This window comes from Hippoglossus stenolepis, chromosome 5 (genome assembly GCF_022539355.2).
Source record: "Hippoglossus stenolepis isolate QCI-W04-F060 chromosome 5, HSTE1.2, whole genome shotgun sequence".
In the NCBI taxonomy this organism is placed as follows: domain Eukaryota; kingdom Metazoa; phylum Chordata; class Actinopteri; order Pleuronectiformes; family Pleuronectidae; genus Hippoglossus; species Hippoglossus stenolepis.
In genome coordinates, this window is record NC_061487.1 from 4378841 (window position 1) to 4405313 (window position 26473).

A 26473-nucleotide genomic window follows, 5' to 3' on the forward strand; every position below is an offset into this window, starting at 1 on the left:
GGGTGTGACAGTAAATTCGACAGTGGTGAAAAACCCATAAACATTTTGGCCTGAGACACATCTGTAACCCTGCCTCACCTGTCTGCCATGTTGGGATCAGCATTTCTGGACAGCAGAAGCTCCATGCAGCGAGAGATCTTGTCTTCACTGGCAGATGCTGTGCAGCTGGCCATGAGCACTGTCCACTGATCTGCGGACAAGAATGCATCCCTGTGTTAAAAACATATTCACATGTAAATGTTAAGCTTAATAACATTTTAAAAATCCGTTAAAAAGTAAATTAAAAGGTAACAAGCCAGTATCACTGAAGATAAACAATAACAGGTAGGTTTACATAGGACCAAATAACTGCAAACATAACTAGAATTACCACAATAACAGTACAGTTTCTGTGTACATATTTCTACATAAATGTTTTTCCACGGATTCATATAAGATCACTGTGACCTTGACCTTTGACCACTGAAATGTAATCACTTCATTTTGAGTCCACATTCAAGAGGAAGAGAAATCTAATCAGTTAATCAGTGAGTCCAAATGAACATATGTGCCAGTTTTGAAAGAATTCCTTTGAGATGTTCCTGAGATATTACATTCACAAGGCAGAAAATGTGTTTGAGAGGCCATAGTGACCTTCGACCACCAAATTCTATTCAGGTCATCCATGATTCAAAGTGAATTGTGCCAGATGTAATGAAATTCCCTATGGGTAGTCCTGATAAATCACATACACAGGGATGTGAGGTCAGTGTGACCCTGACCTTTAACCTCCAGGCACAAAAATCAAATCCGTTCATTTTTAAGTCAAAGTAAACGTATACACCAAATTTGAAGACATTCCCTCAAGTGGATCGAAAGATATCATGTTATAAAAAAAAACAACTTACTTTGTAAGGCCACCTTGACCTTTGGCTACGTTGATCCCAGAGTGTAAATGAATGTTTGTGCCAAATGTGAAAGGATTCATTAATAGTGTTCAAGAGATCTGACCTCACAAATCAAAAAATTTGCTTTGTGAGGCCATAGTGACCTTGACCTTTGACGTCTAAATCTAATTAGTTCATCCTTATGTCCAAGTGAAAATTTGTACCATTCTCAAGATATTGCATTCATGGACGGACAACATAATGCCTGCTGCGACTGGCTGACACCAGTGTGAAGGCATAGAAAACAAAATAAAATAGTTTGCAACAAAAACTAGCCAAAAAAGTCCACTTAACAGATAGTCCAGTGACAGCTATCTTAAATGTTTTTACTTCTTACTGAGCCTTCTTAAAACCCGAGATGCTTGAATAACTTCAAACTAGACCAAGATCGAGGATGAAGCTGGCCAAGTATAGTGACACAACATCCCTCTCCCTAGCCACGCTTCCCAGCTCCTCCTGAGGGATCATGAGGCTTTCCAAGGCCAGATGGGAAATCTAGTCCCTACAGCAGGTTCTAGGTCAACCCCAGGGTCTCCTCCCAGTTGGGCCTGCCTGGTAAACCTCCAAAGGAAGGCGCCCAGGAGGTATCCTGACTAAATGCCACCCAATGGAGAGATCTCATTTGGGGCCGCTTGCATCCGCGACCTGGTCACTGTCTAGAGCTTGTGACCATAGGTGAGGGGGAGCAATGCACCGTTTCCCAGCAGAAAACTGGAGGTCATCCTCTCATCCCTACCACTCGATTCTCTGTTATTAAATGTCAAAGTTTATGTTTTTCTTGTGGAATTATGTAATTAGGTGAGTGTGGTTTCCTTTGTTGGAACATGTAAAAAACTATGAGCTATCCACTACTGGTAGATGTAATTACACTTTTTAGCAAAGCAACAAATCAAAAGGGAAGAGGATTACATAGATTTCATCCCAGTGAAGTCATACATCACGCTGTAATAAAGAAAAGACAAGAGTCTGGATGAGAACCTGGGGATGGAGATGGATAGCTTTTTATCTGGCATCAGGAAGTGTAGAGGCCTTTATGGGACTGAGTGACTTCAGAGGAGTCGTTTCCTTATCTTATCCTGATAAAACTGGCCTGACGTGCGGTGCACTGTGCTCAATTCCTGTTTTGTTCTGCCAATGAGTGAGTTCCTAACCTGTGTGTGTGTCTTCCTGTATGTGTGTGGACTGTATACCTGGGCACCAACAACTATATGCGGATTCCTGTGTTTTTGAGCCTGTGCATGTTTGGCTCTGTATCTGTGTGCAAGTGTGTGTGTGTTTATATTTTGTGTGTGTGGGTGTGTAAACCAGACAGCCTGGTTTGTGTCTACAGAGGACTGGTGTAAATAAATCTGTGGCCTGAGAATTGGTGAGAGTGTGTGACAGCAGCATGGCGACCGTTATCAATCAATCATGCATTCTTCCGCATAGCCTCGCCACCTGGACAAACGCCATCAGGACGCTACCACACGTCATCCTCCTGTTTAATTGTTTCCTTCACCTGCCTCAAGCGTCAGATGCAGACGCCATGTGAAATCAGTCTCACACTCACACACACAGTTTAAACACGACAGTCAGGTCAAAGAATTAATTGACATCAGATATCAACAGCATGACTAGCGCTGTAGTTCCAAACTAGGGCTTGTGGCCTTGTAGGGGCGACAGTACAAAGTTTCTTTCCTGTCTTTATCTAAGAGCTTTTGTTTTGAGAGGACTATTTTTTCATTTCACATTCAGATGTTGTAATACCTTCCCTCAAAACCCTACCCCCTCTCTCAGAAAAAACATGCTCACGTGCACATTTTCTCTCCTCTTGCTCAAAACTCAAAAGAAAAAAATAACTAACACATTAAAACAACAGAAAAAATTAACTTCTATGAGGAAAGATGTTTTGAACCTATAATAACTGCTTCGGTCAAGTCAATTATTTCATCCTTGAGCCAAAGTGAATGTTTGTATCAAATTTGAAGAAATTTCTTTAAAGCAATCTTGAGATATCCCATCCACAAAGTGTTTGTGAAGACAGAACAACCTAAAGCTTTGACCACCAAAGTTCTATCAGTTCATCCTTGAGTTCAAGCGAACGTTTCTGACAAATCTAGAAGCATTCTCTCAACGTGTTCCAGACGGACAGACAGATGGTCAAACAACCTAAAAAACATAATGCCTCGAGCTCTGGCTCTCGCCGACACAGATCAAAAGAACGGGTGAGGTCGGACAAATCGGCATACTGCAGTATTTCCTCTAGGATTCTTTTAGCAGTGGGGGCAGGCCAGTCTGTATAACAATCCCCCCGATATTTAGAAAAACCTGGTGAAATTATATTTAGGTGTTTCTGGATAAATAGGGCATCGCCTCTTCTACAACAATGAAGTTAAGAGGAACACCACATTGTGAGAAAAATGGTGTGTGGCAGGTGAACTACAAGCACACAAATCTTTTTTTTTCACTGTGGTCATGGGAAATGCATGCCTCATAATTTCTTGAATGAATCAAACAAACACAGCACTGGACAGGTCCTAATAACTTGTGACGTTTTAATTGTTAAAGTGCAAAGTGAGCTCAGGTCAGTACAAGGCAGCCGTGCCCGATGTGCTTCTACCCTCATCCAAAAGCAAAATGTAAATAGCAAAAACCAAGCGATAAACTTTAAAATGTGTTTTTTCTTTGTTCATAATAGTTAATGTGATAGTGAGATGAATGCAGATTAAGATACAGTACATATTAAGATGCTCATCATTTCTCTGGGTTTTTAAGACAATTTAGAATCAAATATATTATTAATGAACAAATAGCTTCATGTAATTTATGACATCTGTTTCAGAAAACTATAAATCCATAAATGACGCAACATGAAATGTACATGTAATTATTGCCTACCTTTCCTACAGAACCTGCCTAGATGTTACATATTTGAGAGACTGCAAATAAAGCACAGGAGGTTTTGCAGCCACACTACATCTGAGTGCAGACAAACATTTTGAGCAGGAGCAGAGTGAGTTGGCACGCGACAAGGGGCTGTTTGAGCAATTGGGCAGGGTTACAAAATCGGAACATGAAATGAAGAAATAATGCTCTCAAAATGAAAGAACACGCTCTTGGATAAAGAAAGGAAAGAAACTCCATTCCACAGGGGGGTTCCTAGTGGATACCCGAGAAAATTGAGAATGCAGTGGTCTCAAAATAATGTTTTGTTCCTGCAGCAGAAAGAGACTGGAATGCAAAAAATGTCTTTACTGAACAGAAGTTTACTTTCACCACTTGTTGTTCAAACTAGAAACTTATTCATCTTGGCTACAGTCTACAGTCTACAGTCTGACGGAACTAAAATGTGCACAAAGGAATTCAATGTCCCTTTGTATTGTGCATATTGTTTATAGTGGCTGCTACTATGCATAATGTGGAACTTTATTAAGCACACAAGCTGTTATCTGCTGTAAATTGTTGATACATGTGTCGATACTTTAATTCATAGTCAGTGTTCTTTGTCATGTGGATTTCTAAGAAATTCATGAATCTGCAGCATTGGGTGGTAAACTGTAACAGTTTACAGCATACAGCTTCTAAAACTTTCCTCTAGACTATTTGTTTCACTGCTTTGACTTTAAATAGAAAGGGATACAGCAGGAATACTGATAGAATCTGCTTTTCTTTCCTTTTGCAACTGAAAAACAGCAGACAGATGCATAACACTTACATAATAACAATATAATAATATTAATAATAACTTTATTTGTTTAGCACCTATCTAAAGAAGGTTACAAAGCGCTTCACAAAAAACCATGGCATAAAGATGAATGAACTAAAATAAAAGGTAATTTAATTCAGTTTAATTTTAAGCGTCAAATGCTAACATAATAAGGTTGAGACCTTATAATTTATAGAAAAAACAACAGCTCCCACAATAGTCATGTCACTGGAGATGGGATCACAACTAACAGTCACATCTTAATCTACATATAATATTGTTAAATAGGTCACAAAGTAGTGATAATTGCCCATATTTTCACCAGAAACTGACTACAAAATCAAGTCATTGTTTCAGCACTGTATATTTTTGTATGTACATGGTTGCAGACTTGTTAACAAGAGTTTTTCCCCCATGCTTGTTTTACCCAGACTGACCTTGATCCAACAGATGCCTTCAATTTCTCCTGCTTTGGGATGAGGGTGCAGTGTGCATGAACTAAAAACAACTCAATGGATAAGCGGTGTGTTTCTGCACAAGTTCCTCTTTGGCGTCATCACCATTAAGTAATGTCAGATGAACCGTATTGGTGCAGAGGCCCAATTGGTCCCCCGGTCTTTGGCTGTAGCAGGTGAGGAAATTGAAAAAAGGTGCCACAGGGAAGAATAGCTCGACACCAACGCAACAGGGACCGTCAGGAGGACAGGAGGATTAGGTATGGCTGTTTCATATCCGTCTGGAAGGCAGCAATGTTATGGGTGTTTTCTAATCAGACTGCTAGGGTTTTTTTTGTTTTTTTTCTGAAAGGTAGTGGGTGAGGGATCACAGAGAGGTCAGTGGAGCCTTTACTTCTATATCATGGTATCAACCACCACTACAAAATACAATGAATTTGTTCCCACCCAAACGCAGTGATTCATATTGGTCTGACCTTTGCTGAAGTTGACGCTGGCGCCTCTGTCCAGCAGCACTTTGGCCAGGTCGTAATCAGCCACACTGACAGCACACATGAGAGGAGTCCATTCAAAGCCAAGCCTGGTCTCCACATCCATGCCTGTTCATTCAAAAAGGTTCACATTAAGTCAAATATAAAATGAAAATGACATAAGAACTTAATCTAGTCATGTCCAGTTTCTTTGGGCTTCAAAGATCATTATATATCATGTTGGCCTAATAAGACAACGCCCACCCTTAACATATTTTTCTGATAGATCAATAAAAACGGAAGAATCGGGCACATGCATTAAATTAGCAGCTTAAATGTTATTTGTCACAGCAAAACAAGGATAAAGCAACAGCAACTTCAATCAATTAACATTTTCAATAATTACTTACTATTATTTAAAGCCAACTGTCAATTTGTGCCACATAAGAAGAGAGTACTTGCCATTGTCCAACAGCTTCTCTAAAGTCTCAGTGTCTCCTTTACTGATGGCCTTTTTCAACACTGACACATTATCGTCAGCATGCGGTGCAGCAGCATCCATATCCTGTGAAAATAGGAACCAGAATAGATGAACCAAAACTGATGTTACTCCAAAATGAGCTGAGTTTGGAAAATGAGCCACATGTATGTTAGTGGATTCAGTCCCTGAGCTCCAGGGAGTAAAATTCAGCTGGAATGAGAACAGGAGATGTTATTAATATTTGGTAGAAATCATTCCTGCCCTTCAGGAGGGGCAGTAATGGCTTTTTGTGTATCAATTGTAAAAGGAGAACAAGTCAGACTCTTACTTTGAGCGAGTCCCCAGGGAATCTCACCTGTGATGGGCCCCCCGGTTCCAGTACTAGGCTATGTGACACTTCTTTTCAAAGACACATGTCAGTATCTTAAACAAACAGTTAACAAGTTGATATGTAAAATACTGTAGTCAACATGTGAAGCTAGTCACATTTACACACCATGTGAGGTCTTATTCAGTTCAAATGGAGCATGCAACAATTCTCCATAAAAACAACTAAAAAGGCATATAAATTCAATGAAATTAAACTTGCTATCGTGTTTTAGAATTGTCAATGGCATATACTCTATGCAGTGCCTAGAGGTAAATGTAATTCAAACTTCACCAAAGATATATATTGTCCACAAGGGGGTGCTAAATCACCCTGAATGACAAGAATACAGTATACTGTAGAGTTAATATAACTAGTTACTTTAGTAATTTGCACTGTTCAGTGAGTGAAACTTAACTGCTTACAATTGACAGAGATGAAAAGGATTTAACAACGATTGGTGGTCAGGTATCAAATAAACAATTCAAACACCCTTGAATAAAGCAGCTTATAGTGGGAGAATTCTGTTTATGTAGTTCCACTAGTTTTGGGTCTATCTCCAAGTTGACATAAGGAAGAATATGGCAAAGATTTCTATCACCCCAGTTAAGCTGACAGTGGTAACTCACGGTTGGCACAAGTGGTGGTGGTGGTGGTGTGTGTAAAGATGCTAAAAATGATAACTGTAAAAGGAAGAAGCCTCATGTTTCAGGATTTTTATCTATCTATACTTTATTACCTCCACCACAGAGGTCATGGTTTTACTGCTGTCTGTCGATCTGTCAGTAAGCCAGCACGATTACTCAAAGACTGCTGAACTGATTTCGATTACATTTATTGGATTTACTGAGTTTTATTTGATTTTGTTTAACACTGAGTCTGTTTTTTTTTTTACATTTTCCCAGATTCCTCAGGGATAATTCATGGTTTTTGATGGAAATTTTGCTGTAGCATGATTAAATTAAAGGGACTGTTAGGCCTTAGTGGATGTAAGCACTCTATAATTAGTCCCATTCTGGTTTGTTTGTTGGATGACTGTTTTTTTTTCTTTTTTCGGTAGATTACACAAAAACAAATGAATTTCCGAGAAACTTAGGGGAAACCCGCTAACATCTACTTGTGGTTGGTAACTTCAATTGTGCAGAAGATCTTCAAATGTACAAGGGATATTCACCATCTCATCCTATATTCTAAAAAGAACAGATTAAATGTTGGCAGGCAAAGGGGCAGATGATTTTAAAAGCGTATGTTTCTTAGTTAGCAGGATCACGTAAAAACTGCTGGACGGATTACCACGAAACATGGTGGAAGGATGAGATGTGGGCCAGGGAAGAACAAATTAAATTATGATGTGGCTCCAGATCAAGGCGTGGATCCAATAATATTTTGTTAGAGAGGGTGCTTATCAATAACTTTGTGGAGATCTGGATAATGATCATTACTTTCATTAAGAAAGTGTTAAAAGTGGTGATATTTACTCAGTTACTGCATGGTAACATCTATTCATTTAAATTATATAGGAGCGAGGATATTTTGCCTATGTTTATTATCGTAAACAGTTTACATGTTGGCGTATGTATTCGATAATGCCCATCTAGTTGGTTTTATTTTGGTTGACTATGATCAGCTCTGATTGTTCTACCATGCACATCCCTATTTCTCTCACATTTATTAGTTATCATATATTAGGGTTTATTAATATTTAATATAGACTAAGCCAATATTAAAGGCAGTAGACTTTTTTTCCCAGCAGCCAGTTTGAAATGAAATAGCGGGTGAACACAGGTGTTACTACTTTGAACAGCTCCTTCATTGATGTCATTAGTAAAACCTGTGTTTGAGTTAAAATGGCTTAAGTGAAAAACTGAGTGAGGACAGAGGAAGAGATTTAAAAGTGGAAGCACGTGTTTCCCAGACTCCTCTTGAATGGTCTCATCTTACTCTTTCGGCTGTGAAGCTGAAAGTAGCTCCTCTCTTTCTGTTGAACTTAGCATTATGAGCATCAGTTGCACATTAGAAATCAGTTTAAATCACACACTCACCAATTCATTTATCAGTTTAGTTTGGGGAATGGAATCAGATGTAGATAAGACAGAAGTCACAAGCATCTAAAGACATACATCAAATAAAACAGGGAACATTGAAGGGGCTTGTTTTATAACTGTTAGCTAACTTTCTAGCTAACATCAGGACCACATTCAGATGGTGGTCATGTGGCGATCATACACTTAAATGTGCGCTTGTTTCTGCTTCTGCGCCATAAAAACAGCGAGGTGAGACATTGAAGGGTGAACATTTTCCCTCTAATGTGTAAGCTAACCTAACTACGTCACCACAACTGGTTTATTCTAGCACACACGTTTTCTTTTATACAGCTAATGCTACTTATTGTGAGCAGGTGAGCAGCAGCAATTAGGTTTAGCTAGCTAACGTTGCCGTCCGTGTAAAGTGACATAAACCGGTGTTTAGAGAAGATGGAGGTGGTTTCGTGAATGAACCTTGATACATGGAGGCTGCTTGGGCGAGCTGCAGCCGAGGTCCCACTCGTCGTTGCTGGCGTCGCTCTCATCTCCGGCCGGGAAGGCGCAATCCATGAAGCCGTCCATAGTCGGTGATTAGCCTCCAGCTAGCTGCTGCTATGCTACCACCGGAGAGGCCACAGGTGCAGGGGGAGGAGGGCGGTGTTCACGTGCTGCTCCGCACGTTCAGACAACGAGACAAACGCGGCCGCGTGTGGAAGGGTCAAGTTTGAACTACACTACAGCGGTGGGTGGTCATTTGTCTTGATATGGGAAAAAAAAAAAAACAACTCCTTAAATTATCTTTTATAGTCTGTTCCAGTCCTGTTGCTGCTATGTGGTTACGTTAAACCCTCATGTTAGATATTCATTTAAAGTGCGCTAATATTATATATATTTACTATGTTTTGCTCTTATTTAAGTTACATTGTTTACATTGTGATAGCTGTTTTAAACCTAACTTATTTGTTGTTGTTCTATTTTACACCCGCCCAGGTACCAGAGATGAAAATGTGCCTATTAGCTTAACGCTGGCATATTTACAGTGCTGTTATTAATATGCATTATGCTAACTAGATAATTAGCACTGCCTTTTATTTTCCTGTGAGTTCATCTCCTGTACGTGTCCATAGGCAGCTCTGGAGCAAGAAAGAGGAGAAAACCTTTAATTTGAGGTTGTTGATGTGACAGGTGATTGTTTGCGTGATATTTTTCTTTTCATTTTTTTTATGTATTTTCAATCAAACATTAAAAAATGTGTCTCTGATTAGCTCTAATTAAACGATGTCATTCTTATTTTAATGCTGAGTAGACATATGAACTTGAAGTGGATCTGTAGCCCACCTCCACACAGAGGTTTTTAGGTCTGTGCCCGATAAAGATTTCCTCTCAGCACTCTGGGTGGGTGTTCACACATTGGGCTTGACTGACATCCACCTTACACTCCTGCTTACTTGTCCTGTTTACATCTGTTCAATTCTGTTACACATATCTAATTTTAATTTTAATAATAATGATTTCATAATGCAATTCCAGACATAGATCTTCTAACTGTTAATTGAACAGGTCTATAATGATCCAGAACAAGTGGTAAACCTGTGAAGATGTGCAGGGCCTTCTGAGGATTTCATATTTTTGGCAAATGATAATCTACAACCCATATCTAATGAATCTAAATTAATTTACTTGTTGAATTTCTTTTTTCTTGCTGCGACTTAGAGGAGACAGTACTTGGATATAAGCCACCATTATTTCTAAATGGTATATGTACACTCAGTTTCCAGGATATACACCTAGCTCAAACTTATGCAGTCTAATACAACTGTCTTACTATAAATCATAAGTAAGTGGAGGTTCTAATGCATAGTTTTGTAAATAACAAATATCTCTGTATGATATGACTGATCATGAAGTTTAATCTGCGCTTCAGTACTGAACATTTTATCCATCAAGGCATGGGTTTGTTGTTGCACTGTTGTATTATGTGTTCCTGATAAACTGGCAACTGAGTTTGTCCTGTGGATATGCCACACTTGAAGATAAAACCTTGTCTGGCTGCAAGGGACAGTAAATGTCCAGTAGAGGTCACGCTTCCTCTGAGCAAAGCTTAGCACGCTTCTGTCCCACAGCAATAATGACTCAAAGTTTAGCAAACCTGTCTTAATGTGGTTTCATCTCAACATCCCTACACAGCTCAGTATCTTGTTTTATCCCTCTGTCACAATAACCCGGTTTGAGAAGCAGGAAAAAGAGACACAAACAAGGACAACATGTCCCATTTTCTATTAGAGCAGGGATTAATTGCCCCCTTTTAAGTGTTTGACTCAAATGGAGACACTGTAGACTCAGATTTTCTTTATAGGCAGTTAAGTTTTATTGAAGCACATTTTTGCAGTTTACTTTGGTAAGATGTAAAAAAAAAACATCTCCTCATTCAAAGTAGAACCTCAATCTATTTTTAACTTTTAAAAGTACTTTCAAATGCAATTGACAACTAATTGGATGTGCATTTGTTAATATTTTCATTCAGGTTTGCTACAGTTTAAAGTTTTAGAAATACTTAAAAGCAGCATTTTACCACTTTAAAATTCAACAGGATCATATGCTATCCCCATGCATTTGTATGTTTAATGACCTGTATCTGAAATTGTGTATGTATTGCACTGTGGCCATGTGATTGGATATTAATTATTAATATTAATAAGAAGGTGTACAGGTATTAAAGATGTGCTTGGTGAGTGTTGCTTCCAACAGATTTGCCCAGCATGTGGCTCACTCTTCAAATGTGTACTGGTGAAGTGCTGACAGTGAAGATGAGACACAGTTTGTGTGTCGAGATACTCCTGAACCAAAGACTTCCCGCATCTCACATTTTATCACTGTTCCCTTTTGGAATGTCTGGAGGTTTTGATCCTCCCTCTTCTGAAACTGTTCATAACCTGAGGCTGATAACAAAGTTGCTTGTTGGTTTACATGTCCCGGAACTGTTCTGCTTTCTGTTTCGTGACTTTATTTCGGGAAATAAAAAGCCACAGAATAGTTCAGTCAACCAGCAGCAGCATCTGGGATATCTTTACACTCTGCTATTTCCATTGTGTTCCTTTTGTTTTACATATAAACAAGATTGTATCTGCACACTTAATGAGAGACATTGCTAATTAAGGGATCTGAGATTTCGATTCCAACTTTGTTTGCTTTCAATTTATTTTTGATCTTATTGATGGAACATCTTACAACTGTTTAACTTTAAAATGAAATGAAAGCAAAACGAGAGAAATTGTAAAAAAAAAATTAAATCTGAGTGAAATTAATAATGTCCATAATGACTCCTGAAGTCTTAATTGTTCCCTGCAATGGGTCAATATGTTTGCTCAGGTGGCCTCATTGGATCAGCTGGGCCTCTGCCTCCTCGGCTTGTTGCCACAACATGCAACGTGTGCTCGTCAGCGTGGATATGACGTGGGTGTCCGCGCGTTTTGACGAGACCATAAAGGATGGACTGTCCTCCCAGTGTCACACTGACGGAGAGACGAGACGCAGACAGCCAGGGCCGAGAGAGGGAGTGGGACCAGAGGAGCCAGAGGAACCGGAGGAGACGACCCACAGAGGATTGCGATACCTGCACAGTGACCTCATATCTGCCGGACTCCCACAGTGAAGTGGAGGCTGGAGCGGACGAGCAGCCTCTCCAGTGCGTGGGAGCGGAGCCACTCAGGGGACACACACAAATGAGCGACGCGCACGGACACGACTCAGGTGCAGGGAAAGCAAACTGGCGGCGCACTTAGGATGCAGAAGTCACCTGTGGAAGATGCAAACTTCCTCTCCAAGTTTTTCTTCTGGTAAGACACGTTTACTCTTCATCCATTACGCGCGGGGCTGCGGTCGTCTCAGGGCGGTACAAGGTGCAGACGCTGCTCGTATTATCACACTAACAACTCACCAGGATGAAAAGGCAGAGATCGGGCCAAAGTCACTGTGAGAAAATCTAATCGGACATGGGGAATATTTTAAACTCACATGATGTGCAAGAAACATCTAATGTTTCCTTTAACAAAAAAATATGTGTAACTGAGGTTGTTTTACACGTGATATCTTTATGAAATCCTAATTACACTCGTGCGTTTTTATCGCTCATTCCATGCGTAAAATGCGCAAAATATGAGTGTTGCCTCGATGCGGCTTGTTCCAGAACTGGTCAAGTGGAGCAGGCTCAATTGGGGCTTTTGCTAAGTCCTCAATATCTGTGAAACGTGGTGAGACTGATTCACATTTAGTACAATATTATCAGCCTTAACTTTATAACTTAATATATAATTATAGTGGGAATTTAATGTGCCACTATTATTTTTTTTTAAAATATTCCCTGTGGTACTATCAGAACTCCTGTGCTTCAGTATTTTTACCTGGATCATATCAACCCTCTAATATAGTACTGTATAAAGGTTGCATGATATATTCACTTCTCAGATACAGAAAGAGGCAGACCTCAAAAGTGCAATGATGTAAATTACTGTGTGTCAACCAGTTTGGACAGTAGAGGCAAACATCTGACCGTATCTCCCTTCTCTGTCATTAGTCTGACTGTGAAACCTCAGGGATTACTCACATTACAACTAACACCACTTTACATTAAAGCTCCAGACGCTCTAACCCTGGTTTCAATGCCAAGGCCTTTTCCTGTGACCACAGACACAAATACATTTCATACTGTTTATAGACTTTCAGATAACTTCAATTGACAAACATGTTTTTAATGTAATTTTTGATTTGCATACTGTCTTTTAGTGGCGCTCCCCTTTTCATAAACATCCACTTCTATAGATGTTCATGTTGGACAAGATTTGAAATATGCTTAACTGTACATAAATTTGTTTCTGTATGTCTTGGATTTGATGAACAACATTCTATCTAATCTGTGTTTTTGTTCAGGTGGATGACACCGCTGCTGAGGAAGGGCTTCAGAAAGAAATTGGAGCTGACTGATGTGTACAAGGCTCCTTCATTTGATCTGGCAGACAACCTCTCCGAGAGACTCGAAAGGTTTGTGCAGATTACAGTCAGCTCGTGTTTGTGACCTCTCGTTTTTTTTTTTTTTTTGTGTTTACATCCCAGCATTGATTGCAAATTGTCATGCTATATGCCAGCATGGTGTTGCAGGCAGGCTTATTAAGGTTACTGTATATTGTGCTGAATGGAGTAAGCTGTTTAATATACAACCATTCAATGTAAGAAGTGCAAGCAAGTTCTTTGGCGAGTTTCAGTTTAGAGAAAAAGTGCAAGCTGCATTGGATAAAGACTCTCCTTGGGATTCTAAAAGAATGCATACCTCACTACAAATTATAGATAATGTAATCCCTCCTCTTAAAAAAATCAATGATGTCAGTCCCTCAACACTAAAAAGGTCTTTGAAGAGGTAATTTTGCAACAATATTCTTACACATTTTCTTAATGGTGTGAATGTTCTGAAACTAAACTGCTTAGTTGTTTTATCTCAGGCAAATGTTATGCCTTTATTTAATATATTTACTGTATTTAATGTTTTTAGTAAATGTCTGGTTTGATGCAGCAGCACCTGTAATCCTAAACAGATTTCTCCCATGGGAGACAATAAAGAAACCTTAAAGGGATAGTTTACCGAAAAATGAAAATTCACTCTCATTGCAAATTTCCCCATTGCGGGACTAATAAAGGACTTCTTATCTTCTTATCTACTCACCACTATGCCGATGGAGGGGTGGGTGAAGTGTCCACAAAACACTTTAGGAGTGTCAGGGGTAAACAGTGTTGCAGCCAAAGTGACCTCTTCTTCAGACGTAATAAAACAATAGAAAAAAACATAACATGCCTCCATACTGCTCATACCATGTTTTTAAGCCTAAAATTCCACTACCGGAAGTAAAGATGCTAGCGCACCCTGCATGTCCCCTTTCGGCGAGCGCTTCTGTGTAGTGTGTGCATGCAAACTTGGTGTAAAAGACACCGTTTCGAGTCGACTATGAATGTCAGGGCATGAGGAAACTTGGAAGACACCACACGAGTGGTATGGAGGCATTTTCTGTAAATTTTTTTACATCTGAAGAAGGGGTTCCCGGTAACTTCAATTGTATTGGATTTGTCTGAAACACTGTTTACCCCTGAGACTCCAGAAGTGTTTAGTGGACTCAAACACTTCACCCACCCCATCCATCAGCATAGTGGTGACTAGATAATGAGTGAATATTCCTTCTTTCGGGGAACTATCCCTTTAACCTTATGTGGCGGGGTCTCCCTTAAAAACTCCTCAAAGAGTGTGAAAACACAGGCGTAGTCAAAAAATGTGTTGTTTTCAGTTTATTTTCAGCCGGCTCTCCGTGGACATTTACAAGACATATAACACAAAATAATTTTAAATCAAACCGACAGGAAAAACTCTTGTCTAATGCTCTCATGAGCTCTGACGTTACCTTCTCTGTAACTGGGTTCAGACTCCTCTGGCAAGGCTTGAAGCTGCCCTTTTTCAACCTTTAGCCCCTCCCACCGGGCTTAATTACTAATTCAGACACATTTATCTGCAAAACCAGTCCTTGAAACAAAAATAAAAGTTTACAATAAAGTCTTTACATGTCACCAAATAAATCATCTTTAAACAAATCAAATGACTTCCATAAACAAAAAGGTAATAACTAGAAACAGTACAACTCTTATTAATTATCTTTAAAAAAACACAACAGGAAGTTGTGCCCTGTTTGTTCCCTCTAACAAACGGCGACCCTAAACCGCTGGTCGGTGACTGTGTGTGTGTGTGTGTGTGTGTGTGTGTGTGTGTGTGTGTGTGTGTGTGTGTGTGTGCGTGCGCGCGCGCGCGCGCGCGCGTGCAACCCAGATGCGGAGCTGACGAGTGTGCACCCTCGATCGCCCCCCAGCTAACAGAGTCGGTGATGGTTAAATAGTGATCAACTAGAAACTGTAACAGGAAGCGTGAAAAATGTCGCGTGTGTGGTTGTGTGTACGTGTGTGCGAGTATGTGCGCGGACCGCTGGCGGTCAGTGACGGAGCAGCTCCTTACACCTTAACTTTAAAACAAGGCAGAAAACCAGAGTGGCAGCAAGTTGGCTACCACTCTTGGTGGTAGAAAGGCCCTTTTGGAAATCCTTATCTAATATGTGCATCAGCAGCTTCTGTGAAAATTAAATATTTGTAGTTTAATGAATATGTCGAGAAACAATAACCCACAAGTCTGCAGCTTGCTCTTTTTTTTTCTTTTTTCGTACATGCCCTTTACATGTGTTTACAGTTGCAGACAATTGTCCTTACTTCCCTCAGAGTGAAGTTAAAATATGGGCTGGCATTTAAACAGGGCTAGACATAAACCAAACCTGTGTGTGCCATACAAACATCCAGTCAAGATGATGGACAGGGTTAACACCTCTTTCTTTCTTTGTCTTCTACTTCTGTATCTGTTGTATTTTCTTCTTCCTGACTATCTCCTCACTGAACCCCTTTTTCTAATTACCCATGTTTACCTTCTCTATTTCATCTCTTTATCCTTGTCATCTTATTGTTAGTTTAAATCTAGTCCCCTTCAAATTTAATATGCTGGCATGACAGGAATCTGTTGCCATTCATATACAAATCAGTTCAGAATTGCAGTAAAAAGCATAGTATGTATCTTTGAACATACCTTTTTCCTGATTTTATCTTTCTCATCTGCCTCTCTCTGACTTCAGTTTTCTCTAAACACACAAATATATATTTTTCCAGATGCCAGCTTTATTTCTATTCCTGTTCTTTATCTTATTTAATTTGTACCAATTGATCACCTCTTTTCTTTTCTCACCTCTTGTCTCTCTCCTCTTTTTACTTTTCCCAGTTTTATTATCCTAATGTTTTGTCCTTACATTCCCTCTTCGTTCTCTATTTTCTTCATCGTCTCTCTTTTATTCGTCTCCCTTGGATGGCCTCTGTCCTAATTTTTGCAGCATTACAGCAAAGGCCAGATCCTTGATGATTTCTTTTTTCAAGAAAAAGAAGGCAGTCCGTTTATTCTCCTATCTTATATTTTAATTTAATTAAATTTATTATTACCTTGCAGACACCCACACAGCCTTCCCTCTTGGTCATCCAGGGGCCAGCGTCAGGCTAAACGGTGCCAACAAGCCAGCTAACGTACATGGGTGTTAAAAAGCCGACCTTTAAAAAGGTCCAAGAGCACACTGGGTGATGAATGAGCAGTGGTGGGTGATTTTGCTTTCATTATTCCGATCAGGCAAACAGTGAGGGCTTCTGGGAAAGTGAACTTTAGCTTCCATTAAAACATGTTGTGTACCACCGGCCCCTTTATCACCCGCCTGCTACAGTTTAATTCTATGAGCTTTGCTGTGAAGTAAGGTTTTCATCAAGTGTTGACCAAAAACATAGCTCAGACTTTTATCTAAACTGCTGTAAACTTTTAGCTTTTTTAAATTGAGTAATTTAAAAATACATTAGAAATGTATTTAAAGAAATTTAATTAAAGCATTTCAGGTGATGTTATTAATTACATTTTAATTTAATTTATTTGAGAAATCGAAAATTTGACCTGGGTAATAATACAGAAAACAGTTAATTCAGCAACTTACTGGCCTCAGTTCAGTTTGTGTGTGCGTTAAATTAATTACGTTGATTTGAGAATTAGGTTTCTTTCAGTCATTTTGCTCATTTCTGTTTACCACAGGTCGTCAGTAGAAATATCTGAATTCTGTATATGCCTATTCTAGTTCAGCTATCACTGTCTTGTTACTGATGCACAGATATTAGATCCAAGACCTGAGTTTCAATTCACTTCACCATTTACTTGTCTGGTAGGTTATTATAACAATTAAAGTTTGCATGGTGTGTGATCATGCAAAAGAACATATTTACAGTAGGGGAAAGGGCGGCAAGCGCTACTGAGATATATGATACCTTATTAGATAAATGTTTAAAAGGTTCAAATAGAGTTAAATGACCATTATCGCAATAATACCACTTCATGGTGTATTCATTAAAACACAACAAACTAAATTATCAAAATATGTTTCTGTGTAAACAAGCACTAGAATGTTAGGTCTGACATTGCAATGAAAAGGAAATACTGAGTTTTAGCTGCATTGATGCAGAAACTGTATTTAATGAGGATAGGTCATTGCTGATACTGGATCTGATTAGTCAATATTGATGCCGATATTGATCTAAGGAATCCGATCCAATGCAAATTTAGTCTAATTTACTGTTTAGAAATGGTAGGTCGGTTTGTTTACATCTTATCACAATGTGTAACTTACTATCTTATTTAAGCCATTGGAGATTTTGTTAACTTGTTACAGTCTAATACATAATATTCTGTTATCACTCTTCCTCATTTCGCCCCCAAGTTCTCTCTCCTTCTCTCATCCTTTCTATTCCTCACTTCTTCTCCCATCACTCACCATTGAACTGGTCAGCCAGGTTATAAATGAGCCTTGGAGAACAATGCAGCTACTCACTGTAGCTGTAGCTGCCTGCGATGGCAGTTTTGTGAAGTTAATCCAACACTACTGTAACACGCCTGCAAGTTCTCATAGGCAATATCCAATATAATTTTTTGAATCAGCTGTAAAACCAGGCCCTATATGCCCAAAGGAAATTCTTAAAAAAATAATTTTGATAAAATCATATACCATTTTCTCAGTATATTTCTATGTGTTTGTTTTCAACTAACAAAGAATTTCCTACAAACTCAAAATAAAGAAATGCACTCCAGCTCCTCGTCCTGTGACTGAATTACAAGCCAAAGTTGTAGAAAGAACTTGCTGGGCAACTGGTCTGTTGCCAAAGTAGTAGTAGTGGTCAAATAGAATAGCCACAGACAAACTTTGTTGGCATTTGGCTGCTGGATGTGTTATTCCCCTGCACCTTTTGTTTAACTGTGTTGTAACTCTGCCCTCCCTGCAGAGAATGGGACAGAGAGGTGGCGTCAGCCAAGAACAAGCCCAGGCTGATGCGAGCGCTGGCCCGCTGCTTCTTTGGCCCCTTCGCCTTCTTTGGTGTCCTCCTCTATCTCGGGGTGAGTCTGTCAGTCCTATATGGAGGAAGCAAGTGGAGGACCTGGTGTTAAGTCTAATAGAATGGATCATACCTCTGGGTGTAACCAAAATAAACTGCAACAATAAAATATGAATTTTAATCAAACATTGTTGAAATTTGTAGATGTAGCATTGGCGACATCAGCAATTAGAGAGAGCACTAAAGTGTGAGAATTTGTAAGCTGTAAATCCTTTTTATTTTTTAAAAAACTTAATAATTACTTGATTCCCTTTAATATCACAAATATAAATTTTGTTAATTTACTAATAAACATTGTTAATGAGCCTATTGTTTAGTTACATAATCACGTTACATTGCAAGAGCTGGCTTGACAAATCTTTATATTCAAATTATAACCTACATTCACTTTTATTCTTATCATGAATCAACTTAGTTTAATGTCCTCTTTTTTAACCATTCTGAGACATGTATACAGACAAATATCCTCTTAATGAACAAATGAAGGTACTCACAGAATAATTGTGATTTGTTCACATTAAGAATGATCAAATGTTTGACACCGGATGTCCTTATGTAAAAACACAATACTGTATTGAATAACAGGTCGTCATTAGTTTTACACATTCCTACAGTTATCATCTGTCCTTGTCACACAGTGTGGTTTCAATGCCAGCTCCACCTGTGTGTGTGTGTGTGTGTGTGTGTGTGTGTGTGTGTGTGTGTGTGTGTGTGTGTGTGTGTGTGTGTGTGTGTGTGTGTGTGTGTGTGTGTGTGTGTGTGTGTGTGTGTGTGTGTGTGTGTGTGTGTGTGTGTGTGTTGTCTCAGTGGAGAGGACCTACAGGGCGACAGTGCTATGACGTACAAAGTATGTCACACCATAGTGTCACTGCCCATCTCACTGTCCTGGGCTTATGGGAAAGTGGCAACAACAGCCGTTGCGTAAGTTAGTATAGTTGGAGGTGGTGGTCATGACGATAAGAATGCCTGTTAGATGTTAAAGAGGCTGTGTGGGAAAACGAAAAAGCTTTGGAAAAGGTTCTTAGTTGTCAAGTGCAAAATTATGACATCGATGTTCCTTTTATATCTGCCATTTTTTCAGCTGTAGTCTATTTGTGAGTCCATTACATTGTTTGTGTTTCCACATGAACTACTCCAGTGAATTGAATGAAATGATAAGGTGACCGTCTACATATCACAATATATATTGTAATACATCTAAGTTTCTAGATAGATCTAGATTAAAATATTTAAATGATGAAATAAAATAGGATTATTCACCATGTTAGAAGTATTCACTAGTGATTTCCAGTTTGAAGCATCTTGACACAAAAAGTTTAATTTTAATAAGATTTATTATGAAAAACATGTACTGCATATGAAAGCAGATTAAATCAATGAATCTATTTTCTGTCCCATTGCCTCATCTCTTGTTGTAGGAGGCGTCTAAGACAGTGCAGCCACAGCTTTTGGGTCGTATCATCGCATCCTTTGACCCGTTCCATGCTCCAGAGCGGAGTCAGGGATTCTTCCTGGCCCTGGGCCTGTGCCTCCTCTTCACCGCCCGCTTCCTCCTGCTGCAGCCCGCCATCTTTGGCCTGCATCACCTGGGTATGCAGATCCGAATCGCCCTCTTCAGTCTTATATACAAGAAGGTAAGGGAGGGGAGGACAACTTTTATTTGTGTGTTGCATAAATAAAGGATATAAAGAGATAAATATTCAAATGGTGACTGAGAAGTTTGAGAAAATCTCCAACTAATTCTGCTTTAAATGTACTGTTTTCATTTCTGAAATGTTGACATTTTTTTGTTATGGATTTAAATCCATTACATTAGTTGCCATTTAGATACAATGGAGAATAAAAGTTAAATGAGTTCCCTCTGAAGTTGTGAGAAGTGGAACATATGCCAAAACTTTTACCGGTGGCACAGAGGCATTGATTAAATCCTGGGAGGCAATCCTCAGGCTGCTTTGAGGGGCGTGACAGCCTGGTGTCAAAGTTTTGTCACGTGTCACCGGCTTTCTCCCGTCCAATTCACTTTATCCCTTTGTGCTTCAACTGACCCCTGACCTTTGACCTTTTCAGACCCTGAAGTTATCCAGCCGTGTCTTGGACAAGATCAGCACCGGTCAGCTAGTCAGTCTAATGTCCACCCACCTCAACAAGCTAGATGAGGTGAGACATCACAAACATTTTGTTAACTTGCATGTACACTGCATTTTAGTGTTCTGATTTTGATTACATTTTAAGTATGGTGTTTAAATTGAATACAGGGAAACCTGGTTATTTTTTGTCCTGTTTGCATGAGCATGAGAGTATCTGGGTGTATGGTGGTCTATGCAGGTGTGTTGATTTCTCAAAAGGGTCTTACTGTGGTTTTCAGTGATTTCTGTCATATAATGTTACAATGTTGGATGTCCATGTACAACATGGAATACATTTCAAATAAACGTGTGTTAGATAGTCCTTGTGAGACAAAAACTCAGGCGTCAGACTGCTGGCATCTTCTCCAAGCACAGCTCTTTTTCTCTAAATGTTTCAGTTCAGTACAGGGATTAAAGTCCTCTGTTGCTACAACTGATTTCCCTCAGTTAGAGTCCAGTGGCCATGTATGACATCACTGTATAAACCCCAGAACTCATCATTATGATTTGTTGCTCAGGTTGTTAGTTTCATGTGATGTTATGTCAGGGACCATACGTAGTGTGTGCGGTTCTGTTCTGGCTCATAAAACAAACTATTGCTACACAAACATTGTACAACTGCATCATTGCTTTAATGGTTGCAGTTTGTTGACTCATGTTGAAAGGAAAAATGACAGTGAGTCAGCTGTTTAATGGGGCCGTCTATGTACTGGAGTTTTCCCTAGTGTTTGCTAGTTAGCCAGTATGCTACTTACACAATGGTGAATGTTTTCAGTGTTTTTGTGTGTTCTTACATATTTTACTCTGTGAATTCAGCAAGATATAATCTATTTAACTGTGTGAGTGCTTTTTAAAACTGTGAATAATACAACGGGACTCCAGTGGAGTCCCAGTATAAAAATACAGTTGGAAATAAGCATAAATCCCCTTTTATATATATATATATATATATATATATATATATATATGGCTTTTACATCTCATCAGAGGTGATAGTACAGAGTGACAACACATTTCATCATCTGCATTGCCAAATCAGACTTTAATTTTCAGGAAGTTGATTATCATATAATTTACCATCATGTGTTTAGGCTGATGTATTTAGAAACATTGTTTCTATATATATTCACGGTGCAGACATTTGGTTACCTGAAAATTTGGTTACCTGAAAATTTGGTTACCTGAAAAGTCACAAAAGCCATACAGTAGTTTTCCACTCATGAATACCTGGGAGACAATGACAGTTGACACCCTGACTGACTTCAATGGATCCATTTTATTACCACCACTCGGTGATGTGTTCTCTTTACTGAAGGACAATTGGAGGACAAATAATCGGGATCAATACACACACATTCAAACACAATTAGGTGTGTGTACAAAGCAAAGTGTTGAGAGACACATTTCTTATTATGCAAGACAACATAGCTAGAGGGCGTGTGTGTGCCTGTGTGTGTGTTTGTGTTCTGAGTCTCACTGAGGCTCTGAATGTGGAAACACTCTGCCACCTACTGTGAGACAATTATCACCTGGCTTGCATGTGGCCTGGGTAAAGCACCACTGTCTCCTGGTGGGCGTTATCTAGTCTAGTGTGTGACATGTGTTTGTTAAAAGGAGGCTGGTTGATATTCAGCAGAATTAAAGTTTTCACTTTTCAGGTGAGTGGATCAAACAGTAACAACTTATTGAGGTGAGAACTGTAAAAGTGTCTCACCTACAGAGCAGCTGATATTCAGTGCAAATCACAGTTAAAATAGCACAAGTTAAAATGAGCCATGCGTTCAAAAGAAAATAAAGATGTAGTTCCAAACAAAGAAAGTATTGATACTTTCTTTGTTTCTTTATTTTCTACAGTCGCTGCTTCTGTACTTTCACATTGTCTTTCTACGTTGCATTTTGTAGTCTGTCAGTGTTATCTTACATACATTCTATTGCAGTCCGCACATTTCATGTACAGCAATAAGAACCCATCTATTAAATAAATACAAATAAAGAATAAACAAAACAAACAAACAAAACACATAGCAATGACAAAGCAGTACTGATGCACATGCTGTAAATACCACAATCAGGCACAGTAGTAATTCTTTTTTTTTTTATCATGAAGTCATTTATAATACTATGAATCCAAATAAGCTATAGATTGTCTCTCTCCATTGTTATTGGTTACAAAAGTTGCATTACTTCATTATATGATTTTCTGATTTCAAAGTAACGCATGATAATATCATTCCTACCATATGATCAAGAATTATTTAAATTATAGAGGTTTCCTTGAAGCTGACCCTTGACCTTTCTGTGGTCAGGTGCAAAAGAATGTCTCCTCATCGGAATGTGTAAGTCATATTCCATCTCACACTCATGTCGTGTGTATGTGTGTGTTTGTATTCCAGAGCCTGGGTCTGGCCCATTTTGTGTGGATCACCCCCCTGCAGTGTATCCTGTGTGTGGGTCTGCTATGGGAACTGATCGAGGTGAACGGCTTCTGCGCCCTGGCAGCACTGACCCTGCTGGGTATCATCCAGGCCTGGCTCTCACAGAAGATGGGACCTCATCGGTGGGGAAGCACTGCAACACATAAACACAACATACAACATGAGCCATTTACATAAGAAGCAAACCTAAATTTGTTATTATTCAGTTCCCTAATGTGTTGCAGTCTATGTATTTACTTTGTGCGCCGTTACCTTTCCCTCAAGTTCTGGGACTATCATACAGAAGCCACGCAAGTCAGTTATCGTAATCAATCGCTCATAGTGATGAATTTGGCCCAGGACAAACGTGATCACTATAAGCTGTTTCCACTGTACAAGAATTTTGTCGGAGGTGGAGGCGGCACAAAATTTGATGGAGGCGGCTGCCTTGCAATTCTCTATGAAGGAAAAACCCTGATGGTGACTTTATGTGTCTGTCTATGGTGGATGTGTGCCTGCTTGTGCATCTGCATGCACACAGAAATGTTAATTTATGTATTTGTGATGCTGCTTTGAGTGGGTGATTTAAAATCTGTCGCCCGTCAACAGGGTAAAACGAGCAGGGATGATCAGCCGCCGCCTGGCCCTCACCTCTGAGATCGTGGAGAACATCCACTCTGTGAAGGCGTATGGCTGGGAGGAGGTGATGGAGACCATCATCAAGAACATAAGGCAGTAAGATACCACCACAACCACAACTTCACAAGACAATACAAGAATAATGTCCCTAATAATTAAATTATTATTATAATTATTCATTGTTTTTATTAAACCTTTCTGGGTCAAAAGGATAGCTGTAACAATGTATCTGCACGTCATTTAAATGATTAAAATATAACAGTGTTCAATACATCCTAAAGTCAAGAATGATTTTAACCCGAACCCTAATCACATTTCTTTCTTTTTTTATGCTACCTGTACAGTACATCATGTATCGTAGAAATACTGTAATAAACAGAAAATTCTAATGAAACCAGCCCCATAGAGAGTAAGCCAACTTCACATTTAAAGGGCTTTGACTGTACAGTAGAAGTTGAGTCAACGTGGTGCCAAAATTCAGAGGGAGATGTTAAAACGTGGTTACTCTGCATAACCATGCTGTCGTTACTGATGCCTGTCAGAGCCAGAAGCAGCATCACTGTAATTGGCAAGTGCAATAAATTTATGAAAGAGTTTTGATGTCATGGTGCCGAAATATTTGATCAGTATCAGAGCTAACACGAGGACAAGACTTCACATTTACCTGATAATAGCAGCATGAAAACTGATGCACTGTTTTCCAATGTGCCTTTTTAGGATGTTTTTTGGTCGCTCTTTGAAGACAAAATCTACTGTCATGCTTCATTACAAGAACTTAATATTGCAGTATTAAAGTTCAATTAAAGTTAAATATAAACTGAAACCACTGAAAGCTTTATTGAACTTGAATATACTTACACAGTCTTAATAAAGCATATATGCTTTTCCCCTCCCTCCTCAGGGACGAGATGACACTGACGAGGAAGATCGGTTCTCTGCGTTACTTCTACAGTGCTTCTTACTTCTTCTCTGCCATCTTGGTTATCGTATCAGCCATTGTGCCTCATGCACTCAGCAAAGGCATCATACTGCGTCGAATCTTCACCACAGCCTCTTACTGCATGGTTCTGCGTATGACGCTGACCCGTCAGCTGCCGGGATCCATCCAGATGTGGTACGACACGCTGGCACTGATCAAGAAGATTGAGGTGGGTCTAGGGACGGGGGGTGTGAGATATCTATCAATTAGTTATATGCCTTTAAGTATAATCAGTATAAACACAAACACACAGTGTTGCTCATCAACAGATTCAATGAAAAATGTCAACTTTAACAGGTTTGTACAGAGCAAATGTGCCACTGTACGTATACTCAAACTACTGCCTATCCATGTCTTTTGTTTGTTTTGTTTCCAGGAATTCTTGATGAAGGAAGAGTACAGAGTGCTGGAGTACAACCTCACCACGAGTGAAGTAGAACTGGTCAATGTGTCTGCATCGTGGGATGAGGTTTGTTATGTCTGAATCAGTTAATCGATTACATTAATGTCGATTTCAGCTACTGAAAGGAGAGGAATCACAGATTCTTTGGGGGCCTGAAGTTTGGGGTAATTGTTCTGTAAATGGTCTGTACTTTACTGTACAGTTTTACATTCACCCATTCACAAACATTCATACAGTGCATCTCTGTCAGTATCTTGCCCAAGGACACTTCGGCATTCGGAATAGGGAAGACTGGGATTGAACCGCCAAACTTCTGGTTAGAGGACAACTGCTCTTATGGTCCTTTGCTCTAGAAGTTCCATTCCATCATTTATCCTGTTTGGATCTAGTTATGAACTTATAATTTCTATAGGGGAGGATGTCTGCCTGCCACACATGTTCCACATCAAGCTTTAGCTCCGTATAGGGGTTTGTTGTTGAGATGGATAGACTGTGAGGTGTGTCCTCTGATCCAGGCAAAGATGTAGGCACTTGGAGAACCCAGCCAAGTCTAGTTTTTACTGCTGAAGGTACCCTCTTTGCTCTGAATGGAAGAAGAACTGGGTTCAGATGTAAAGGTCCCTTCTATTGTGTATGGTCTGTCTGGATTTGATGCTGCAGCAATTTTTAGGGCAATTAATTTACCCTCCATGGTCGGTGTTTCTTGCCTCACTGTAGGCAGGTCAACGTTCTCAGCCGCCCCATCAAGGCCAAGATACTAAGCAGCTGAAGGCAGTAGTATTTTCAGCCTGGTTTTGCCATGATATGGCTGCTGATGGTCATGATATGTGGTGTAACAGGTAGCGCAGGCTGCAATGGAATTAGAGGTGGGTTTGGATATACTGATTGAGGTGAATAAACTTGAGGTGTGATTTGGTCAGCATGGAGTGAAAGTCCAGGAGCAGACTGTCGATGAGCTGCAGGTGCTTGAAGAGAACATAGATGGCTTTGCTGAACATGAGAGCAGAGAGCGCTTGACCAAAATGCACCTGGGTTTGTGGTGTTTGGCTGTGCTACCCCTGGGCTACAGGTGGTTGGCTAAAATGAACTTTCGTAAATTGCCCCTCTGTGTTTGGACTGGATGTGCCTGGGGGAAAGGCACAGAGACTGAAGATGGTTTGGTGGAATATGCATGAGCAGGCAGTGCTCGGCTGAAAGGTGCTAACGCTGAGGGTGCTTGGCTAAGGGTTGCGTGAATAGGGAGTGCTTGACTGCCATGTGCTTGGACTGAAGTCCATTGGCCGGTAGTAGCAGGAGCTGAGGTGATTTGACTAGCAGAATAGGGAGCTGGGGGCGCTTGACAGACATATCCAGGGGCTAGGGGCACTTGGCTGACCTGAACAGAGGGTGTATTTTCAGATACTATAGTAGCAGATTGGGCTTGCGTTGTGCAAGGTTTCTGCACCATGTTTACTGATTCTTGAGGA

The 26473-nt window shown here is 39.7% G+C and overlaps 2 protein-coding genes across 2 annotated transcripts in view; one reads left to right on the forward strand and one right to left on the reverse strand.

The window, feature by feature from the left end:
* Positions 1 to 9148, reverse strand: part of asz1 (ankyrin repeat, SAM and basic leucine zipper domain containing 1) — a 31599-nt gene extending 22451 nt beyond the window's left edge. Inside the window, exons 1-4 of the mRNA XM_035155919.2 lie at positions 8883 to 9148; positions 5999 to 6101; positions 5543 to 5665; positions 79 to 190 (exon numbers count right to left, since the gene is read on the reverse strand). Of these exons, the coding sequence (XP_035011810.1) occupies positions 79 to 190; positions 5543 to 5665; positions 5999 to 6101; positions 8883 to 8990 (446 nt within the window). The 5' untranslated portion in view covers positions 8991 to 9148. The remainder of the gene's footprint in view (positions 1 to 78; positions 191 to 5542; positions 5666 to 5998; positions 6102 to 8882) is intronic.
* A 2772-nt stretch (positions 9149 to 11920) lies between these two features.
* cftr (CF transmembrane conductance regulator) overlaps positions 11921 to 26473 on the forward strand; it is a 41768-nt gene continuing 27215 nt past the window's right edge. The window contains exons 1-9 of the mRNA XM_035157729.2: positions 11921 to 12244; positions 13335 to 13445; positions 18336 to 18447; positions 19865 to 20080; positions 20514 to 20603; positions 22966 to 23129; positions 23596 to 23721; positions 24527 to 24773; positions 24981 to 25073. Coding sequence (XP_035013620.1) covers positions 12192 to 12244; positions 13335 to 13445; positions 18336 to 18447; positions 19865 to 20080; positions 20514 to 20603; positions 22966 to 23129; positions 23596 to 23721; positions 24527 to 24773; positions 24981 to 25073 — 1212 coding nt within the window. The 5' untranslated portion in view covers positions 11921 to 12191. The remainder of the gene's footprint in view (positions 12245 to 13334; positions 13446 to 18335; positions 18448 to 19864; positions 20081 to 20513; positions 20604 to 22965; positions 23130 to 23595; positions 23722 to 24526; positions 24774 to 24980; positions 25074 to 26473) is intronic.